Source organism: Argiope bruennichi, chromosome 2 (genome assembly GCF_947563725.1).
Source record: "Argiope bruennichi chromosome 2, qqArgBrue1.1, whole genome shotgun sequence".
Taxonomy (NCBI): domain Eukaryota; kingdom Metazoa; phylum Arthropoda; class Arachnida; order Araneae; family Araneidae; genus Argiope; species Argiope bruennichi.
The window spans coordinates 81,121,602-81,140,496 of NC_079152.1; the positions used below are offsets into that span (position 1 = coordinate 81,121,602).

Here is an 18,895-nt window from a genome sequence, read left to right on the forward strand (position 1 = left end):
GTTTAAACTGTTTCATGCTTAAGTCGCCTGTTTCTGAATGTAACCTTCCCGTCATGGTACATCTGAATTTCTGAATATAGTAACTAGCTTCGTGAACAAAACTGAAATACTAAAATTTCTGCAATAACAATGTCTCTTGTTTCCAAAGAAAATTAATTCTGGATCAACTGTAAGAATACGAGTATAGATTAAAAGAACTTTTTCTCGAACCTCTAGATCCCCCCACCCACCCCTTAATTTCCTGCTAACGGAAAATACTGCAGACCAGGGGTTATTTTTAATTTGGAACAAACGGTGAAATTTCAGTTCAGGGCACTTATTTCTGAAATTCAAAATCGTTAGATTAACTTATAATGATATGCATCCCAACGTCTTCAAACATTATGTACAGCATTTATCAGGACTAATATCGTACTAAAATGCAGTTTTAAGAATTGCATTTGATTTTCTTAACCTGAATGCAACTTGCAAGAAAATATAAAATGAAACGTCGTTTAACTGTTGAGAAAATAAAACTGCACGTTTTAAATACCTCCCAATAAACTTGTATGGCCACCTAGCCAAGCGCATATTTCAGATGTATAAATTTGATAAAATATATAAAACCGCAGTTGCTGCGAAGCAATTGAAATCCTAATATTGTAAAATCTCCTGAAAAATCAAACTAGTTTCTATTTAAAATGTTTCCTCCAGACAAGTGCCGTCATATCCGATTGACACATATACGAATTTCGGGAGTCTTTCCGATCCGTACTAAGTTTTTACGTTCTGTAATATGGCTTAAATCTGATGCAGACAAGCAGGAACCGAAAGAATTTCTTAATCTCGGTCATCTCCCTCTCCTGTACTGGAACTTGTTCATAGCTTGCCGGCAAAGCTAATGGATCAGCTTCCGCTTTTAAGAAATCTGAAACATTTTGATCGGATGTCTGGCCAACATCGGATCAAAATGTTTTAAAAGCTATTGTCAAAATCGATTATTTCTTAAGACGTAACAAATCAGATTTCAAAGTATTTAAAATTTTAAGTCAAAACGTAAACCTAAGAAAAGCTGAAATATCTTAAGCGATGCAATTTCGAATTAGTCTCTTTAATTTTAAATTTAAATAATTAAAGGTTTTAGGTATTTACAGTGACTTTAGAATCTACGTAAGTATTTATTGAATTTGTAGCAAATGTAGGTTCACAGTGACGGAACTTGTCTGGTTTATATTTGCAAGATGGAGCCTTTAATACATTTCGATGTCACTCAATCGCGTAATAAAATAAACGCACAAGTTCTATAGCAATTTTCATTCTCTAAGGAAGTCTTAGAATGGTCCTCAACCAGTTATACCCGCCCTATACCGTTTATATTACTTAGTTACGTTCCGAATTGGCAGGTTTAGCTTACTTGTATAGTCCTAAATTATTGGTAGATAACATAATTAGTAACTTTAGTATCTTAAATGATATACCTCTATTTCTATTTGGGAACCTAATATGCTTGAATATGGTCAAAAATAGTAGATTCAGACCCTTGGCTTATCTAGCATCGAAGCATGACATTTTTAAATTTCTTCAAAGAAATTGTTTGAATTCGCGTTATCAGTAATATTTGGTAGATGAGCAAATTTAATTCCGTGTTGAATTTTCAATCTAGTTGGGAACTGAAATTCTAAACATTGGATTTTAGTCTCTTCAATATCTGGCACATCCTGCAAAACTATAATATTAATGAATCGGATTTAATTTTGAATGTTTGCAATCCCTCATTTCAATTCTAAACATTTATTTTTTGACAATAGGTTTTCAATTTCTGTTATCGACTAGGAATTTCGGATTTCATTGAATAATTCATCTGGCTTTAATTTTGCTAAATAACTTTGGAATAATTTATAAATTTGATTTAGTATTTTAATTATTTCGAGAGTTGTCGATTTATGAACTTCAGCTCGGAAAGAACGGTCAATGGCTGTGCTAGCCAGCCAATTGGCGGTTCTCTGAATTCCTTGAGGCATTTTTGAATTCGATGCTTGATCACCATCGAAATCAACATGTCTGGGAATTGGAACCCTACAGCGCATAGGTAGCTCCAACGTACAGGACGACTGAGAGGCCATATTCAACAAAAGTATTCAATAAATGTATAGTGCAATAGTTGCATTTCGGAAATTTAATGGCAGCTATTGAGTGCTCTCTAATTATACTCTAAGCGTTAATTGTCTAGCTAAAAATTCCTTTAGTCTTAATGGTGTATCTTGTAAAATTCAAAATCGTTTTATTTTTGAAATAAAAATCGGAACTGTCGGTCGTAACTTACCCTAAATATTTGGCTAATTTCCCGCTTTCATACAGAGACTTAAAAATTTCTTATTCTTTAAAAGTACTCGAAGCCTGCCCCATGTTAATTTACGGATAAATTTGACTAATGCAGGGCGTCAAATCTCTTGCATCCATTAGTGAGTCTTCATGGAATTGAATCTAAAAACTATGGTATATCTGGATCGAGATAAGATTTTTCGGCTAGCTCTCTGTATCCACGTACGCTTCCCTCATCCGTATTATATTTCATTCCGCCTCAATCATGTTCCCTGTTACTTTCGATTATTGCCCACAGCAAGTTTCCCTAAATGTTTAGCCTAGGCTTAAGGAATGTAGGGTTTAATGCCGCGGATATGTAAACTTTTTACTTTTCTTCGGGAAATGTATTTTTTTTTTTTATTCATTGAGTTCCAACAACTGTCGCGTAAAATGCAGGATCCTTCTATATCTATGAAAGTTCTAAATTGTGAAGTTAAAGAAGTTCAAGTATTAATTCTGCAGGAATTTGTTAGTAAAAGTATGTAATATGCTTGAGAAATCGTTCTCAGTTCTAGGAATGTTCGGGCGACTTCATAATTAATAAGGAGCTAATGAATTGCTTTCGTTTGCAAAATACAGCATCCAGCTTTATTTAGGTAGATAAAAGTATTGAAGAAATAAGTTTCTAAACCTTTAAAAATCGTGTTATTTAATTTTATTTAAATTGATTTTTAAATAAATTTATAAATTTTAATCTTAGTCTTCCAATGATTAAACTGAAGTGTACGAGCATTTTGTTGTATTGGAAATGATCTAGAATCGTAACTGTTTTCTTGAATGTTTATCATAATTCTGTAAAATTGCTTTCTGTTTGTACGAGTAAGCAAATGCAATCGCTTAAAAACCATGCATATTTACAAAGTATACATTCTAATCGTAAAAGCCTAGTTTTCAGTTCTTAAAATCTGCGACATACATAGCTTCTCGACGTAATGCATTTCTAATGGTTTTATCCTTTGACTATATTCTGCGAACGATAAATGCAGAGAATATGACATTGATGCATTAATTTTAAATAACTGAATTTCTGCAATTCAAAGCTAGAATTTTAATCGCTATGCAATGGAGAGTTTAAAATGTGCCATTTTTGTTCACTTCATTAGTAAACGATATCTTATGGCTAAATCTGTCGTAAAGATTCACTTCATTCTTGCTCAATTACATTACATTCAAAGATGCTGTCTTGTAAGGTTTTCAATATTTAATGTGAGACTTGATAAATTCCACAACTTGCGTTCTGTTGTGAATTGTGATAGAACATAGGCAATTGTTTCAGCCAGAAAGTTACTCTATGCTTTCAAATCTAAAATTTAAACTGCAATCTTGTGCAAATGCGAGTTGCTAATTGATCCTAATAAACTTGAAATGTAAATGTCTCTTTTTTATATCTGTCTGCTAAAAGTTTGTACTGCAGAGTGTGCTATTAATTTTTATTTAATTTCTTCTTAAAGTTGGTATACATCCAATCATATTGGTAGAAGGGGAAGGTAAATGCTATAGAAATAGTCTTTAGGATTGCCATGTTGTCTTCGATAGCATTATGTATTAAATATGTCCCTCTGTTTTAAATTTTCAAAGGAATATTAATGACGAAATATTATATTCAAACTGAATATTTCTTGTATGTAAAGCCTATACCATGTTTAGATCACATAATTTATGTAATGATCCTTAATAATGGAATCTTGTTTCCGATGAATGTTTGTTTAAATGTAGCTCATGTGGATATTTTGTATAATGTATACTATCTGTAATTTTTGTGCTTTATTCCGTTCTGTGATATCTGTTTTCTACTTGCACTTTTACCAGCACATAAAATAAAAGGTTAGTTTGCAATTATTGCGATTAGAAATCCGACTTGCCAAATACTCTATTCATTTTTATGTACTTATTGATGTGAACATCACATTTAAAATAACTGTGAAATTGCACTTTGAAATGTGATAAAAGTTTGAAATGTGTTTACTAATAAACTCGATGCCTTCTTAATCTGTTTGTTTTTGTTTCCTGTCGTTTAACTGAAATTTTGTTTTTCAGTGAATTGAGTAAATTCTTAGAGAATAGTTCTAATGCAATGACTTAAACATTGCAGAATTATTTAATACTTGAAGTGACTGTATCATCTGAACTTGTAATTGCTGTTGATTGCCGATAAGTAATCTTGGTGGCAAAAATTTTAGTTCGGTGCGATCTTCGATTTACAATTGTCTAAAGGCTAGGTCTCAGTGTCCTTATTGCTAGAATTATTCTAGCTCTCCGAAATATTTCAAATTTGCTACTTAATGGTTAACCAAATAATGTTATCTTGTCTTTTAATGATTTGGAACTTCCCGAACGGCTTTTTCTCGTATATTTTTATATCGTTATAAATCGTAGACCTTTAATTTATCCGATTTTCTTTTAATCCTTTTCTTCCCAGCGAATGTAAGGTAATATACGAATTTGGTTTCAATGCTTATTCAGATTCGACATTGAATGAATTTTCTTCAACAGGAAAGTGTAAAAGGAATTATATCATCTTAAAGAATTTTACCAATATTTATCCTCTTGGTAGCGGATACATTTTTCCTCCAAGCTAATCCACATGGATATCTAGAAAAGCTTTTAGTCATTTCTGCAAGTTTCAAGGAGTATTTTATAAATTGTGCAAGTTTTAACTATTGGTACTTTTCTATTGCTTCCGAGTCTGTAAACTTTGTCATTTACTGACAAAGGTGGTTAACAAATTTTCACCGAGGGAAAAATCCTGTAAGCCATTGAAGGACAATTTTCTGTTGCTTTCAGAAGTCTCGTGCGCACCTTTACGATTTCATTCATTGCCCAATTGTCTCTCATAAGCAAGGCAAAATAGAGAAGTTTTAAGGATTTATCTCTCATTTGAACTCGTCCTTGATACTGTTTATCAGTATTTCAGCCGTAGCTAATCAAGTTCATATAAAACGCTAATATTCACATAATAGTTTTTCATTAATTGGACATATTTCGAGCATTTCACTATAAAGTTTTGGAGCTGTAAATTTTGCACTTTTTAACTATAAATTACTTTCTTCAAAGGCATAAAAAATTATCTTTGGTATCAAGAATACATGGGGAAAAAAATTTCCCGATTTACTTTAATGAGCATTTGAAAATGATTTAATTTTTCTCTTAACAAAAGATTTCTTAAACATCAACGTGCATTAAATATTAGTTATTTCGATAGTTTTAAAATTGTTTTGTTTAATGCGCAAATTTTCCTTTCTAATGGACTCGCGTCTATGACACTCGTTTCTATGACATCATAGTATCATTAACTGTCCGAATAATCTATTAACTGAGCTTCGCCTTTCGCAGTGTGTTTTAGACTTAGTTGGCCATAAGAGTTTAAACAAACTTTTAATTTGAGCATTTGTTAATATGATAAACACATTAATCAAAGCTAATCCCTCCCCCTCCCGTGAATATAATATTGAACAATAATATTTAATCATGCTTTCTGGGAAAAATACAAGAGAAAACCTCGCTTTGCATTTTTAAAGTTTCTGTATTAATTCAATCATTGAGTATTATTTTAAGCAAATAAGGTTTAATGTATATCGGATATCTACTTTAAGTTACTACTTATTTATTTGCTACTACCTACTTACTACTTATCTACTTTACTACTCTATATCTACTTAAGACACGGACATTTGGAATAAAAAAAGTCTTTCACTTCTGAGACTTAATCTGAGTGAGTGATGAAAATCCCAATATTACTGACTTATGCGAAACCTTATTTGATACTACTTCATTGACCGTCTCAAAGATGATACTCCAATAAGCGGCTGGAGTTTCCCCAAATTTGATTTGCCCAGAGCTAGTGGTATTCAAATATCTATTACTAGGTCATATTTATTCATAGAATGTTTTGTCCGTTTTTTAAAATTTGAAGTGTCGAGAATACTTTTCTAAATGTTATTCCTTAGGATCAAAAGACTATAAAATTTAGACTTCATATAATTTCTCCAGAACTTTTTTCAATTGAAACAAAATGGAAATTATTTTGTTATTAAATTTAGTTCCTTTTGAAAGTAAATTTTATGGTGAATCATAGTAACTGTTTTTGAATGAGTCTTTCAGATATTGCATAATTTATGAAAAAATATTTTGTAATCCACATAAGGCTTCTTTACAGAACGATTCTATGTTCTGTACTCATGATTTTAAAAACATGCAAAATATGTTTTTTGTTTTAACTGAATTTAATCCCTTCCGTTTCAAGTTAAAATTTTAAGGACTGTAACGGAAAATTAGATATATAGGACAATGGACATAATGGCGTAAGGCTTCTATTCTAATACGAGTTATATGACTATCAGAATTGAAAGCATAAAAATATATTGTTGAATAAGAAATTATTAAGAGACAAAGTTGCACAAATTATCGAATTTAAAATTTTATCTAAAGTTATTCCCAACGATTCAGCTGGTTACCAAAATCGACAAATAATTTTTATGCGTCCACATTCATCTTAACCTTGACACTTGGCAATGCAAAATATCATATGATATTCAGTAATGTGGTGCAATTATTACGGATCTACAATCTACAATTATTGCGGATGGATTTTTTTTTCAGTATTTCAACTTCTAATATAAAGCCGAAAATAAATTAGCTAGCCTAAAATTAACAATTAATTCCTGTTTATTGTCTTCTAAAACTTAAATAGAATATTCATAATTATATATTCCTAAAATAATTTTATCGTGCCGTAAGGAGATGGAAATTTGTTTATTTTACATAAAATAGTCTATTCTGATCCATAAATATATATGCATATATTTTGTCTCTGTGGATGAATGAAATTTAATTTAAGCATTTAAATGTCTTCAATATAGGTTTGCTTAAGGAAAAAAACCATGTTTTTATTGTGTATTATTCACGTTAATTTAAACATTCTTGGATTATATGTTTTGGAAAGCATGAAGTAAGCATTTTTCAAAAATTTATTCAACGAGTGCAGCTATAAATTTTCATTGATTTACATTCTTGTTTAATGAAGCTCTATACATAAAGAGCATTACTAAACGAAAAATGCATGTGTTTATTTAGAAAAGGCTGTTTATAATTCAGGAAAAATAAAAGTAACTGACGTGAAAATATTAAATTATTGTATTTACATTGTTCAAACAAAACAACATGAGAACACTGAAGAAAAAATATTAAAATTTCAATATGCCTTTATGCCTTATTGAGAATCGGGAGTTTCTGTATAATTCAATTGGGTGTAATAGAATTTCAACTGCTCTCTATTTCATTTAGACCTTCATAGTTTAGTATTTGTGTTTCACACTTTGTGATGTCGCAAAAAAGGATTTTTTCAAATATTATTATTTTGCTTTTTTCTATGCTCATAAAAGTGTATGTGTCTAGAATGTCTAGACAGATTTATCGCAAATGCAGCCATGAGATTTGGCACATGTTTGGGTATAATCATGACTCACGAAGCGTGAATTTTTAAAATTTAATGCAGAATATTTTGATAATAATCTAATAGAATATTTTGATAATACGTTGACAATTTACATTCGTTACAAGATTTAATAATATTTTTCTATTATGATTCCATCTAAGAAATCATCTCCTAAATCATGAAACACAAAATTCTACCATGAGGTTTATGGATAAAATTGTAAAAATTTCTTTCAAATAATACTCTTCTTTCTCACTGTCGGCACAATGCTTGCAGTTTGATATAATGATTCGCAAGTTTTGATCTTTCACATGTTAAAAAAATTCTGCTAACAAGTGAAAAATAACATTGCAAGCTGTTACGCACTGTCACTGAACTTATCTGAATGATCTGCTAATAGCTATGAATAAATCTACACAATTACCATGGTTGCTTTTAGAAAATTATTTTGGAATTTTATCAGAATGCCACATTTACAGCTTATTCTATCTAATCATATATAATTACTGTATAAAATTGTTTTAAAAAACAATTCTTTAACATTGAAATGTGTTTAATAGTCAATTAAATTTTAGAAAATGGGCTTTATTTTTTTCTTTCTATTTTTCTTCTACAAATATGAGATCAATTCCAAATAATATGAAAATTAAGGTGATTGATATCAAGTTTGATGCTTTGATTAGTTTGAATTTGATTTAATCAAATTATAACCATAACCAAAATAATATGCAGTTGAAACCGAACTATTACTAGTTGCATAACTATTTTCACTTTGGAAAATGTTATCCATATAGAAAAATGAAAGTGAACAATAAAAAGAATGAAATTTGTCCCAAATGAAAGCAAATTGACATATTCACTATCTAGTTAGATTTTAATTTGAGCTTAATATGTATCTTTTATGCTCTATGAGCAGAAGATATTATTTTATATCATTACGATGTTGTTCGGCCGGCGTCCTGGCATAGGGTTAGCGCGTCTTCCCCGTGATCTGGGAGTTCCGTATTCGAATCCCGGTTGGGACAAGGTTGTTCTTCTGTGTTTTATTTGTGAAGTGTGTGAATGTGTCCCCCTGTAAAAAGGGTTTGTGCAAGCGAATGTGACGCATGGTGTAGCTAAGTCGTACTCTTGGCTCTAGTTGGCGCTACTGAAGAAACAAGGGAAGCTCACGCTGCTTAAATCGCTGATAAATAACTGTCAGAGGGCTTGTAAAATACCATAAGTCACAACGATACAACAACGATGTTGTTTGACATTCTGAATAATGGACAATGTAATGAAGAAAATGTAAGAATGTTTTTCGTCCTTTTATATTGATATAGAACTATTATCAGAGAAAATTATACACAGTAAAGGTACGTATACTCCCGCGAATATTCACTTAACACTTGTGAAGAAGCTGTCTATGAGTTGGAGTGAATGAATTCCGTTCGCTGTTTTGCTTAGTTACAATATGAAAAAAGTACCAATATTCGGAATGGAATGTCTCAATTTGGCAAAATCTACCCGATACTTCTAATTATAGTGCATTTATTAAATAATTAATCACGAGCAATACAGTTACTTGTACTTTAAAAATATTTAATTACGTCATAACACATGTTAAATGCATAAATTTTTATATCATAGAGAACACGTTTAGATAAAATGCTACAATTGCATTGCTGGTGTACGTACACGTTAGAATATTTTTTTTTTAAATTTGGACTTTAAAAATCCAGTTTTTTCACAGTAGGTCATCAATATATGTTTAAACTCATTTCAGTGAGAAAAGACCACATTACACTTATTTTTTAATTAAATAATATTTAATGAGCTAAATAGCATATTTTTTTAAACATCATATCTTAAATTCTAATTTGTACATACACACAATTCTAGTTGGAAATTATGCCTAATATTAGTCTTCATGTTGTGTGACTCAATAAAGTTATAAAAATATATAGTTTTTTTAACAATTTCTTCATCAACGATGAATAGAAAAAGCAAGAATTTTTCTGTAATTTTAACATTTAAATAACTACAAAAAGTTATTTATATAAATATAATTTTGATTTAGGCACAAAACATCTGCTATTTCCTACAGATTATTTTGATATATAAATAATTGTATTTGGTTAATTTCTTGTTGAGTTATGATTGTTTGAATGAGGCAACATAGTGGGAAAATATCCTTCTTCATAAAATGAGTTTAAAAAAAACCGTAACTAGTTTTTAATGAGAGCACCTCAAGAAAAATAATTATAACTCGAGAAATATTTCTAATATTGACAACATCTTGATATCGTTTTAAAGCTAAAGGATCAGAGAACATTATTAAGCAATAAAAAATATACTCGGTATTTTGAACGATTTTCGAAGTTTCAAGTGTGTACATACACCGTAATTGATTAATGATAAGAGCAAATCAGTTACTTCAGTTATTTTTCCTACATTTCCTACGTGGAACATAATTACACCATCAGAGGGCTACATTTCATTATGATGTTCACTTATCACCAGTAATATAATATTCTACTTCAATATTTTTCAATGTTTCATCGACATATTACCGCTCTATGAGTGTACAAAATTTTGATATTTAAATTTTACTGTATTATTTATAAAGATCTTATGACTATTTTTCTTTATTTACTGTAAACAGTTTACAACACTTCCCTTTGCCTCGTGACTACACAGAATTTGTAAGTAAAAACCAATAATAAAGAGACTGAACGAACTAATGGATTCAAGCCGATTGTAAATTAAATATCTCAGATGAATTAAAAATCCTAGTAGCGGATTCATTGTTCTTATTCAAATGAGGGAAATAATATTTTTGTAGAAAATACATTTTTATTCTTGGTAGATGAAAATATTTTATACTTCGGAGATCAGAAACCATTGTTAAAATTAAAATTAATATCAAATTAAAAATATAATAAATATCAAATTAATAATTAAATTTGATATGCGACCTTTACAACAGAATTTTGAATCTATATAAAATTTCCGAGGAAATCCATTAATGAGAAGTTTGATTATTTTTGATTAACTGAATGAATGCTACGCGCAAATATGCAATTAGCGGAGTAGATTGGTATCAGATTTTCAATCAAACAAAATGACTATATTTCAACATGTCTATTTGTGTTCGTATGTACGAAGTAAAATGTTCAAAAATCCGAATGCGATTCTTTTAATTAAATGCTAATTTGATTTAATTTAACTTAATTAAATGTTGACACAAAAGTGCAACTTATTTGGTTTTAATCTGAAATTACATATATTGTAAAAATGTAATAACTTTAAATTTGCATCACATTCACTTCATATTCAACGCCAGATACAAATTTCTTGCCAGCGTTTCTTCTGATGCATGATAAGAAGCATATTTTATAATAATAAACATAGTCTTGTCGGTCTATGACGATATCGAATATTCAGCTGATGGAAATATTTCTTTTTTTTTCCCTTTGGGAAAAGTTTAAATTCTCTTTCTAAAGCAGAACATATTTTATTGAACAGTAGGTCGTAATGAAAAACTTGCTCATTTCTTCAGAATGAACGTACATCGCATTCGCGATTCAGATTTCTTCTGGGTGTATTAGCATTTGAGCAATTTCAATTTTTTCTCGAAGGATTATTTGAATTTTTTCCCTGATTGCTTGAAATTAATAATAGTATTGGTATCTATAATTCAAACTGTTTTTGAGTAATGCTATGTAAAAAAAAATGAAAAAAATTATCATTGTTCATATACTAATATACTTAGCGTTGTTTGATATGAAATTTATAATATATATATATATATATATATATATATATATAGGCATCGATAGAAACGTCTAAAAAGGACAACACATTTCTTTAGATTGCCAAACTGATTAAGATAGTTAACTAACGTCTTTATTGATTAGTATTTCGAAATTTTTCCTTTAACGAAATCAAGAATTTTCAATAATTAGATCCAGCAGGGTTTTCTTAGTGTGTGTCATAGTTCGTTTCTAAATTTTCAGTAACTCTCGAAATATAATTAATTTTTTTGAATTTATAATTGTTTATATATTAATTTTCAATATTTATAAAATTAGCAACTATTTAATGAAGTATTCTGTAATTATGTTGTTCAGTGCTGAGAAATACGTTTTGCAATACTGAAACTCAATATTGAACAATATAAGAAAATTTGAACTAAGCATTGTATAATATGACAAATATTTCATATTTTACTCTGTTTAAATATTGTAAAATAATATTATATAAGATTGTTTAAAATTTTTTTAGTATTATATAAAATATCATGCTCTTCTGAGGCATGGGTAATCAGACTAACATTTTGGAAAATATTCGCTGCTATTAGAAATTATAATTTATTCATTTCTGTTTTTATTTTTTGTAAGAATGTCTCCAGTACAAAATATTTTTAAACGCTTCCCAAACTTCTTCGCATCAGTCTGCGCTCTCTTAACTCAATTCCTTTCCAGAAAAAAGAGGAACACAATAATAATTTTTTGCCAGAAATACTAAAACGAAATTGTTGAGACAGCACTTGGCACTTATTTTGTTGAGATAAACTCAATGAAATCATTGCATGAAAAAAATATAAACTGTATGTCTGTAAATACATTTAATGTCAGTTTGAGATTATTTGATGTATGAAATTAAAGAAAACTAAAGATATTTCGAAGGACTACTTTCGATTTTCGAATCAAAATTCGACACAGACCTGTAACTGTACTCACAAAATCACAATCAATTATTAGATAAATAATTTTTGTGTAAATTCGAAACCTTTTAGTTGTATAAAATAGAAAAATGTTTGTGATAGTATTTCATACAAATTTGCTGTCAGTTTGTTAAAATACTCAGAATGCTATTTCTACAGAACTGACTATATTACTGACAATGTTAATGTCAACAACTAATAATGTTAGGAACAGTCTGATTGTATTGTTACAAATTGTATTTTAAATTAATCTTAACTGAATGTTTAGGAATTATTTTATGAAAGAAAGATGATTAATATTTCTGTAGAGCATTTTAGCCCTTCATGTTAAATTTTTCATCTCTAATATTACCATTTTGAATGTATATAAATATTGCCTGAAATTCATTTTTAATCTTGTAAGACCTGTTTTATTTTGTGTATCAGATATATAACTGAAATCTTCTTATACTTCATTTTCTACCATGCATTAAGTTTTAAAATTATTAATTTAATGATATTTAAAAATTTGTAAACTTCAATTAACAAAATTGAAATTCTCGAATTTCAATGTAATAATACTTATCACAAATGTTTAGACTTAAAAATATTTTGCAGATTTTGAATTATATTTTTTAAGCCATAACTTGCAAAATATTGTATTCAAAGATTTTGAAACTTTGTTGAGATTTGTAAAAAACGAAACTAAACTTTCAATCAATGTTTTCATTCCATTTATTGCTTAAATCAATGTTAGGAACTGTCTGATTGTCAAATTCGTTGAACTAATTTTAACATTTTACTAATGTTATGAATCAGGGTGAAATGATGTATATGAATATTAAATATGTAATTACATAGAATAAACATCTGGATATCCCATTCAAAATTTATAACCCTTTTAACATCAAAAGATAATGGAATTATAACAAATGTAATTAAATCATTCACCTTGAATTAATTTTAGTATTGAATAAATAATTTGATGCAATCTATCCTTAAATCCTTCGTTAATTTAAGCAATTTAATTTATTCAATGTTTCGAACTGAATGGAACTGATTTACTGATTTTAAGCATTTTCACGTGAATAATTTTATTTATTATTTTTAATTTCATCGTGTCAAAAAGAATGATTTTCAATTTCATTTTGTGATAACTAATCTTACAAAAATTATTTTAAAGCAATTTGTTACAAAAACTTTAAAAAAATGCATCCTTTTATAGCTCAGAAGCAACTTTTTCTGTTAGGATAACTATTTTAAATTTTTTTAAAATTTCTATTGTGTCAAAAATGATACAATGTGTTAAATTTTTAGAGTCACTGTGTTACTCTTCAGATTTTCCAATCCAAGAACTATTCCTCAATAGGATTATTTTTTTCTTGGAAGAACAATTACTTTTATTTTAAAAACTCATTGGTAATAGGAGAAAAAAATATTGATAATTAGAAAAATGTTATAAAATATTTCTAATCAAATTAAAATTATTAAGAATAAATCTTTAAAAAGAAAAATGTTTAGGGGAAAGAAAAAAGGAAATAAACCAAGAACTGATTAAAAAGAGATCTAATTAATGGCTTTTCAAAACGTTAGGAACAAGTTTTACGTTCTTCATTCACAATAGAAACAAATAGGTAGTTCACTCTGTTTATAAATAACATCATATGGTTCAATGATCTTGACTCAAAAGTAACTTTTATGAATTACAGAAAAGAACGGCCCAAAGAATGTTTTCGATTTGGCAATACTTGATTCAATATTTGGCTTTGCAGTAATTGAATTGCTCTGGATAATTACATTACAATCATCAAGTTTGGTTTTTATTTAAAAGCATATTACGGATACGAAAATAAATGTATCAAAAGCCGAAACGTTTCATTTTCTCCCCAATAGTTACAAAAGTTCTTTTGTCATACAACTCGTACTAGATTGTACGTACAGGATTGTTATAGTTAAAATTCGCCTATTCAGAAGGCTTGGAAGTCCGTTCTGTTTCTCTTAAAGAAACAAAATTTCATTAGCATAATGTGTGAGTCGCGTTCTGAAAAAAAGTTGCATTTTTCGTTAATAGATGGCGTTGCTCCAAAATGCAAGATTTGTTTTCCAACTTGTTTTTATTCCTGAAGAAAAATTGAAGAATTAATTTAAAATTTTAATTATACAAGAAACGCTGAAGATTCAAATGTTTGAGGAACTGTGTAGTGGTAGTCATATCTCAACTTCAAAACCGATATGTACGCTTCACATTAACGTATCTTCGTTTGATACTGAGCAAATATTTGTTTCTGAAAAGCATTAAAACATTATGTTTCGTGAGAAATGTCAAATTCCTGAAAAAAAAAAAAAAAAGATGGCTATTCGTTGTTATTTCCTCAAAATAACAATAAAGCAGTTGAAAGCTCTTGTTCAGGTTTCCTTAAAACAACATTTCATATCAGATCATTTCAGAATTCGTCCTTTTTCAACATTATAACCACCAAAAAACTAGATTTAAGTTATACGATTTTTCATGAACTCTTAAAGGCATATATCAGATTACGTTTGATCTGAAGTGCCGTACTGCATATAATTCACATCCGTTTAATCATTCAGGACAACGCTTGAAGTAGAGAACCAATTTTTAGAATGGAATATCTGATTGGATATGATGGAGATATCATTGATCAAGCATAAATCTGCTTTTCTTTATTTATTACTGTAGAGTGACATGCCTTAATGATATGACTGACATGACATGTAGATAGCATTATTCGGCAATATCCTTCTTTATGTATTGCTTAGTGTCATAGAACCAGTTCTAAAGCTTTATGGAATTGCAAATCTCTTTTGATAATGACGCATCGCCATCTATCGGCAAAAAATGAACATGTTTTTTCGGTTTTTCACAGAGTGCATCACTATCTTTACGGGCTATTGGAATTATGTTTTGTTGGAGACTATAGAAATGACTCTAAATTATTCTGAGTAAGTGAACTTTAATCATATAAATTCTGTATACGGAAATTCGACACTCCACAGAAGTTTGGAACATGCAATTGTTCATGTTCATAGGAAACACATGCAATATATTTCTGGCACTCATTTAACGTAGCTAGTAATATGGATGCACAAGCGTAATGATTTAATATTATATCAATGAAAGATATCGCAACATTTGGAGGCCTTGGAAGAACTAAACAGTCAATATTACGTTAAACCAATTCAACATCTCTTGATGCATTAAAACGATTTTTTTAGCTGTTTAACATACATTAATTTTGGTTGCTGGAGCGGAAAAAAAAAAGAGAAGATAAATAAAAATTTAACCTCTCTATGCCCTACTTCCTGGTCAGTATTGAAAAATAAAATTATTAATTATATCATCTCAAAATCCGATGACTATATTGTAATTACTATGAATTAATATCATAGAAAATCATCAAAATGCTCGTTGGAAGAAGCTGGAAAAATTTAAAAAAAATATATAAAATAAAAACAAGTTGAAAAATATATTTAGTTGCCCATTCTTCAATATATGAACTACAATTTTGAATAACATACGTATCTTTTATTTGCTGGAAGAGATTATGTAGAGTACACACACTTCTTTTTTATAACTTACCGTGTAGGCTTGGAGCCTGCCCAAGTGACAATGACAACAGAGTTTCCAATAATGCCAACCAAAAAGATAATGGCATGGGTGATGACAATTGGCAGGAAAGATGGGTTGATAGACAAAGGATTGAGCATGTCTTCTGGCGTCTCAAAAAAGATTCGAGTTGGTTCTTCATCACAGACCATACCAGAATCGCACGTTTGGTTTGAATTCACCATGTCGGAATCTGAAATAGAAATATTTTATTTATTTTTTTAATTAATTTTCATTATATGTTATACATATTTATTTCACTTTCAAATAAAATAGCCTATATAGAAAAATAACAAATTATGTTTATAATACGTTGAGATACCAATGATTTTCAGACTGCTTGATGATGAAATATAATATAATACGATATTTTCATGATGTTGTACGATATTCTGAAAGACGTGCAGTATCATAGAGATATCAGAAAAGTTTTGATCGAAATTTTGTGCTGATAGGGCTCTCCATTTTTATAGAAGCATAGAATTATAGAAGTGAGTATCAGCAAAGAATCTAACAAAACTATAAAAAGTACTCTTCTTAGAATTTCCCTTATGCAAAAAAATTGCTTCTATTTACTATTAATGAATGCATATATTATATAGCAGACGAAAAATAATAGATCTATGAAAAATTTAATATTTTTCAGAAATAAGAAAATCTCAGTAAAATAACATTTTTAAATACTAAAAATAAAATTAAAGTTTTATGATAAACGGAATTTTTTTCGCTATTCTTTTCTGCTGATAAAATTGAATTCAATGCGCATAAGGAAAACTAAATCTGATAAGGGGGATTAAGATCTTTAATAATTGGCATTCTTAGATTTTCATAATTTTAAAAGTACTTTTGGTACCTGTACATGTGTAATGTACCTGTTCAAATACTCCAATATCTTATCTTTATTTTAGGAACAAATTCTTCCTCATCTTTTGATTACAAATCAATCGTGTGGTTGCATTTATACCACTGGCTACTTCTCTTGTGCAACTCGATGCCACAATATTAGTCACTTATTGTTGCCCTATTTATTTAGACGAATTTGACGGTAAACTGGTAAAATTAAATCTCTAACTTTACTAATAAGAAATATGAAAGTATGTTCAACGATTTTGTATTTATTTTTGTTGCAGCAAATTTATTCAATAATGTACTACAACAATCAGAACACTATCACTTCTTATTATTGCTGGAATTCTAATGGTAATGTAGTTTTCGTAGTTGCCATTCACCAGATAATGGTTATATTCATTGTTCCAGCATTCTTCGTGACACTAATTTATTTAATTACGTTACTAATGAATTTAATTATATTATTAACAAAAATAAATATTTGTTAAAGTAATGATTATCTATCTAAAGCACAACACAATAAGCGTGATAAATAAAAATAAGAATTAAAAATATGATTTAGTATTTATTGCACAAAATAAACCAACTTCCTATAGCCAAAATATAATGTTTACCTGGTCATCATTGATATCGTGACAAAATTTTGATCGATGGATTCCATTATGCCCTATTTTGTTGAGCATCGGAGCAGAAGTGAAGCAAATGATGTTTTCAAACTTGTTTTGAAGATCAGATATTGAATCTGGATTATTTTTTTTTTGAGACATTCGAGTATTTTCGAATAAACCCAATTTTAATCTTTTAGATAGATTTTTTTTCCGAATCTAAACTCCTAGAAAAATAAATGACGCAGGTTAAATACCATGTTTGAATGTAATTTTTTTTGTCTCATGTTATAAGTAGATTGTTGTTTTACATCATACGATGCATACAATATTCAGGTTGTATATTCTTTGGTCTAAGTTTCACGTTGCTAGATAACAATTCTTTGACGGTAAACATTGTTTTATGATACGCTTTATTTGTTGAAATGGTTAGTATCAATAAATGCTACATTTTTTAAATATGAAATGCCTTGAAAGAAATAAGCATTTGATCTTTTATTGTTTTACTAAAAATAAAAACTGACTATTGATTAAATACATTTAAATATGAAATTTTCAAACATGAAGCTTCTGATTTAAAATACTCAGAAAAATGTCTATCCACAAATACAGAAATATGAATATTCTGAAGCAATGAGAATTCTTCTAAGATTTCTAGATTATTTACAGTCTGCATTTTACTTTTATCATTATTAAATTTCTTAAATTCCTGCATAAAAAGGATAACATTTTTTTTTCGCTCTCAAAGCAGAGTTTTATTTCTAGGAAATTGACACAAGAATTTCTCATGATTTTAGATGTCACTGATTGAATAGAAATTCTATTCTGAAGCTAAAAAACATAGCGAATTGAAATTCTGATCTATCTTGTTCTCATACATAGAAAGTTAAAGGAAAAAAAATATAAAATAAACTGTTAGTAATTTAGAAATATAAAAATGGTTTTTTAAAGGTATTTTGTGTTTGAGATCTTTTCGACATGAGGAATCTGTTAATTATTGTGAAAATTCTCATCCGAAGATTTAATATTCATAGTGTCAGAGGAATTTATATCGGTTTTGCTAAGTTTATATTCTCATCACATGATATAGTTCCCAATTTGCAGTACGATTTTCCTGGGAAACAAATTATTATTGAATATATAATATCACTCTCAAACGCAGAATTAATTTAAATTTTATGATGTTTTCACCATAAAATATTCAAGCAATTTTTATTCAATTCTCAGGTAACTAAGAAATTCTGAATTCGTTCATGTAATGCTGCATTTTAGTATAGTATCTAAATTAAATGTTTAAAAATATGGTTAATTTTGTGCATTATATAAAAAAAACTAAGGTTAAAGTTTCT

General features: G+C 28.8%; 1 protein-coding gene across 1 annotated transcript in view; it reads right to left on the reverse strand.

The window, feature by feature from the left end:
- Nucleotides 1-16,277, reverse strand: part of LOC129962232 (galanin receptor type 1-like) — a 99,443-nt gene extending 83,166 nt beyond the window's left edge. The window contains exon 1 of the mRNA XM_056075972.1: nucleotides 16,066-16,277. Within this exon, the coding sequence (XP_055931947.1) occupies nucleotides 16,066-16,277 (212 nt within the window). The remainder of the gene's footprint in view (nucleotides 1-16,065) is intronic.
- Between the last annotated feature and the right edge of the window lie 2,618 nt (nucleotides 16,278-18,895).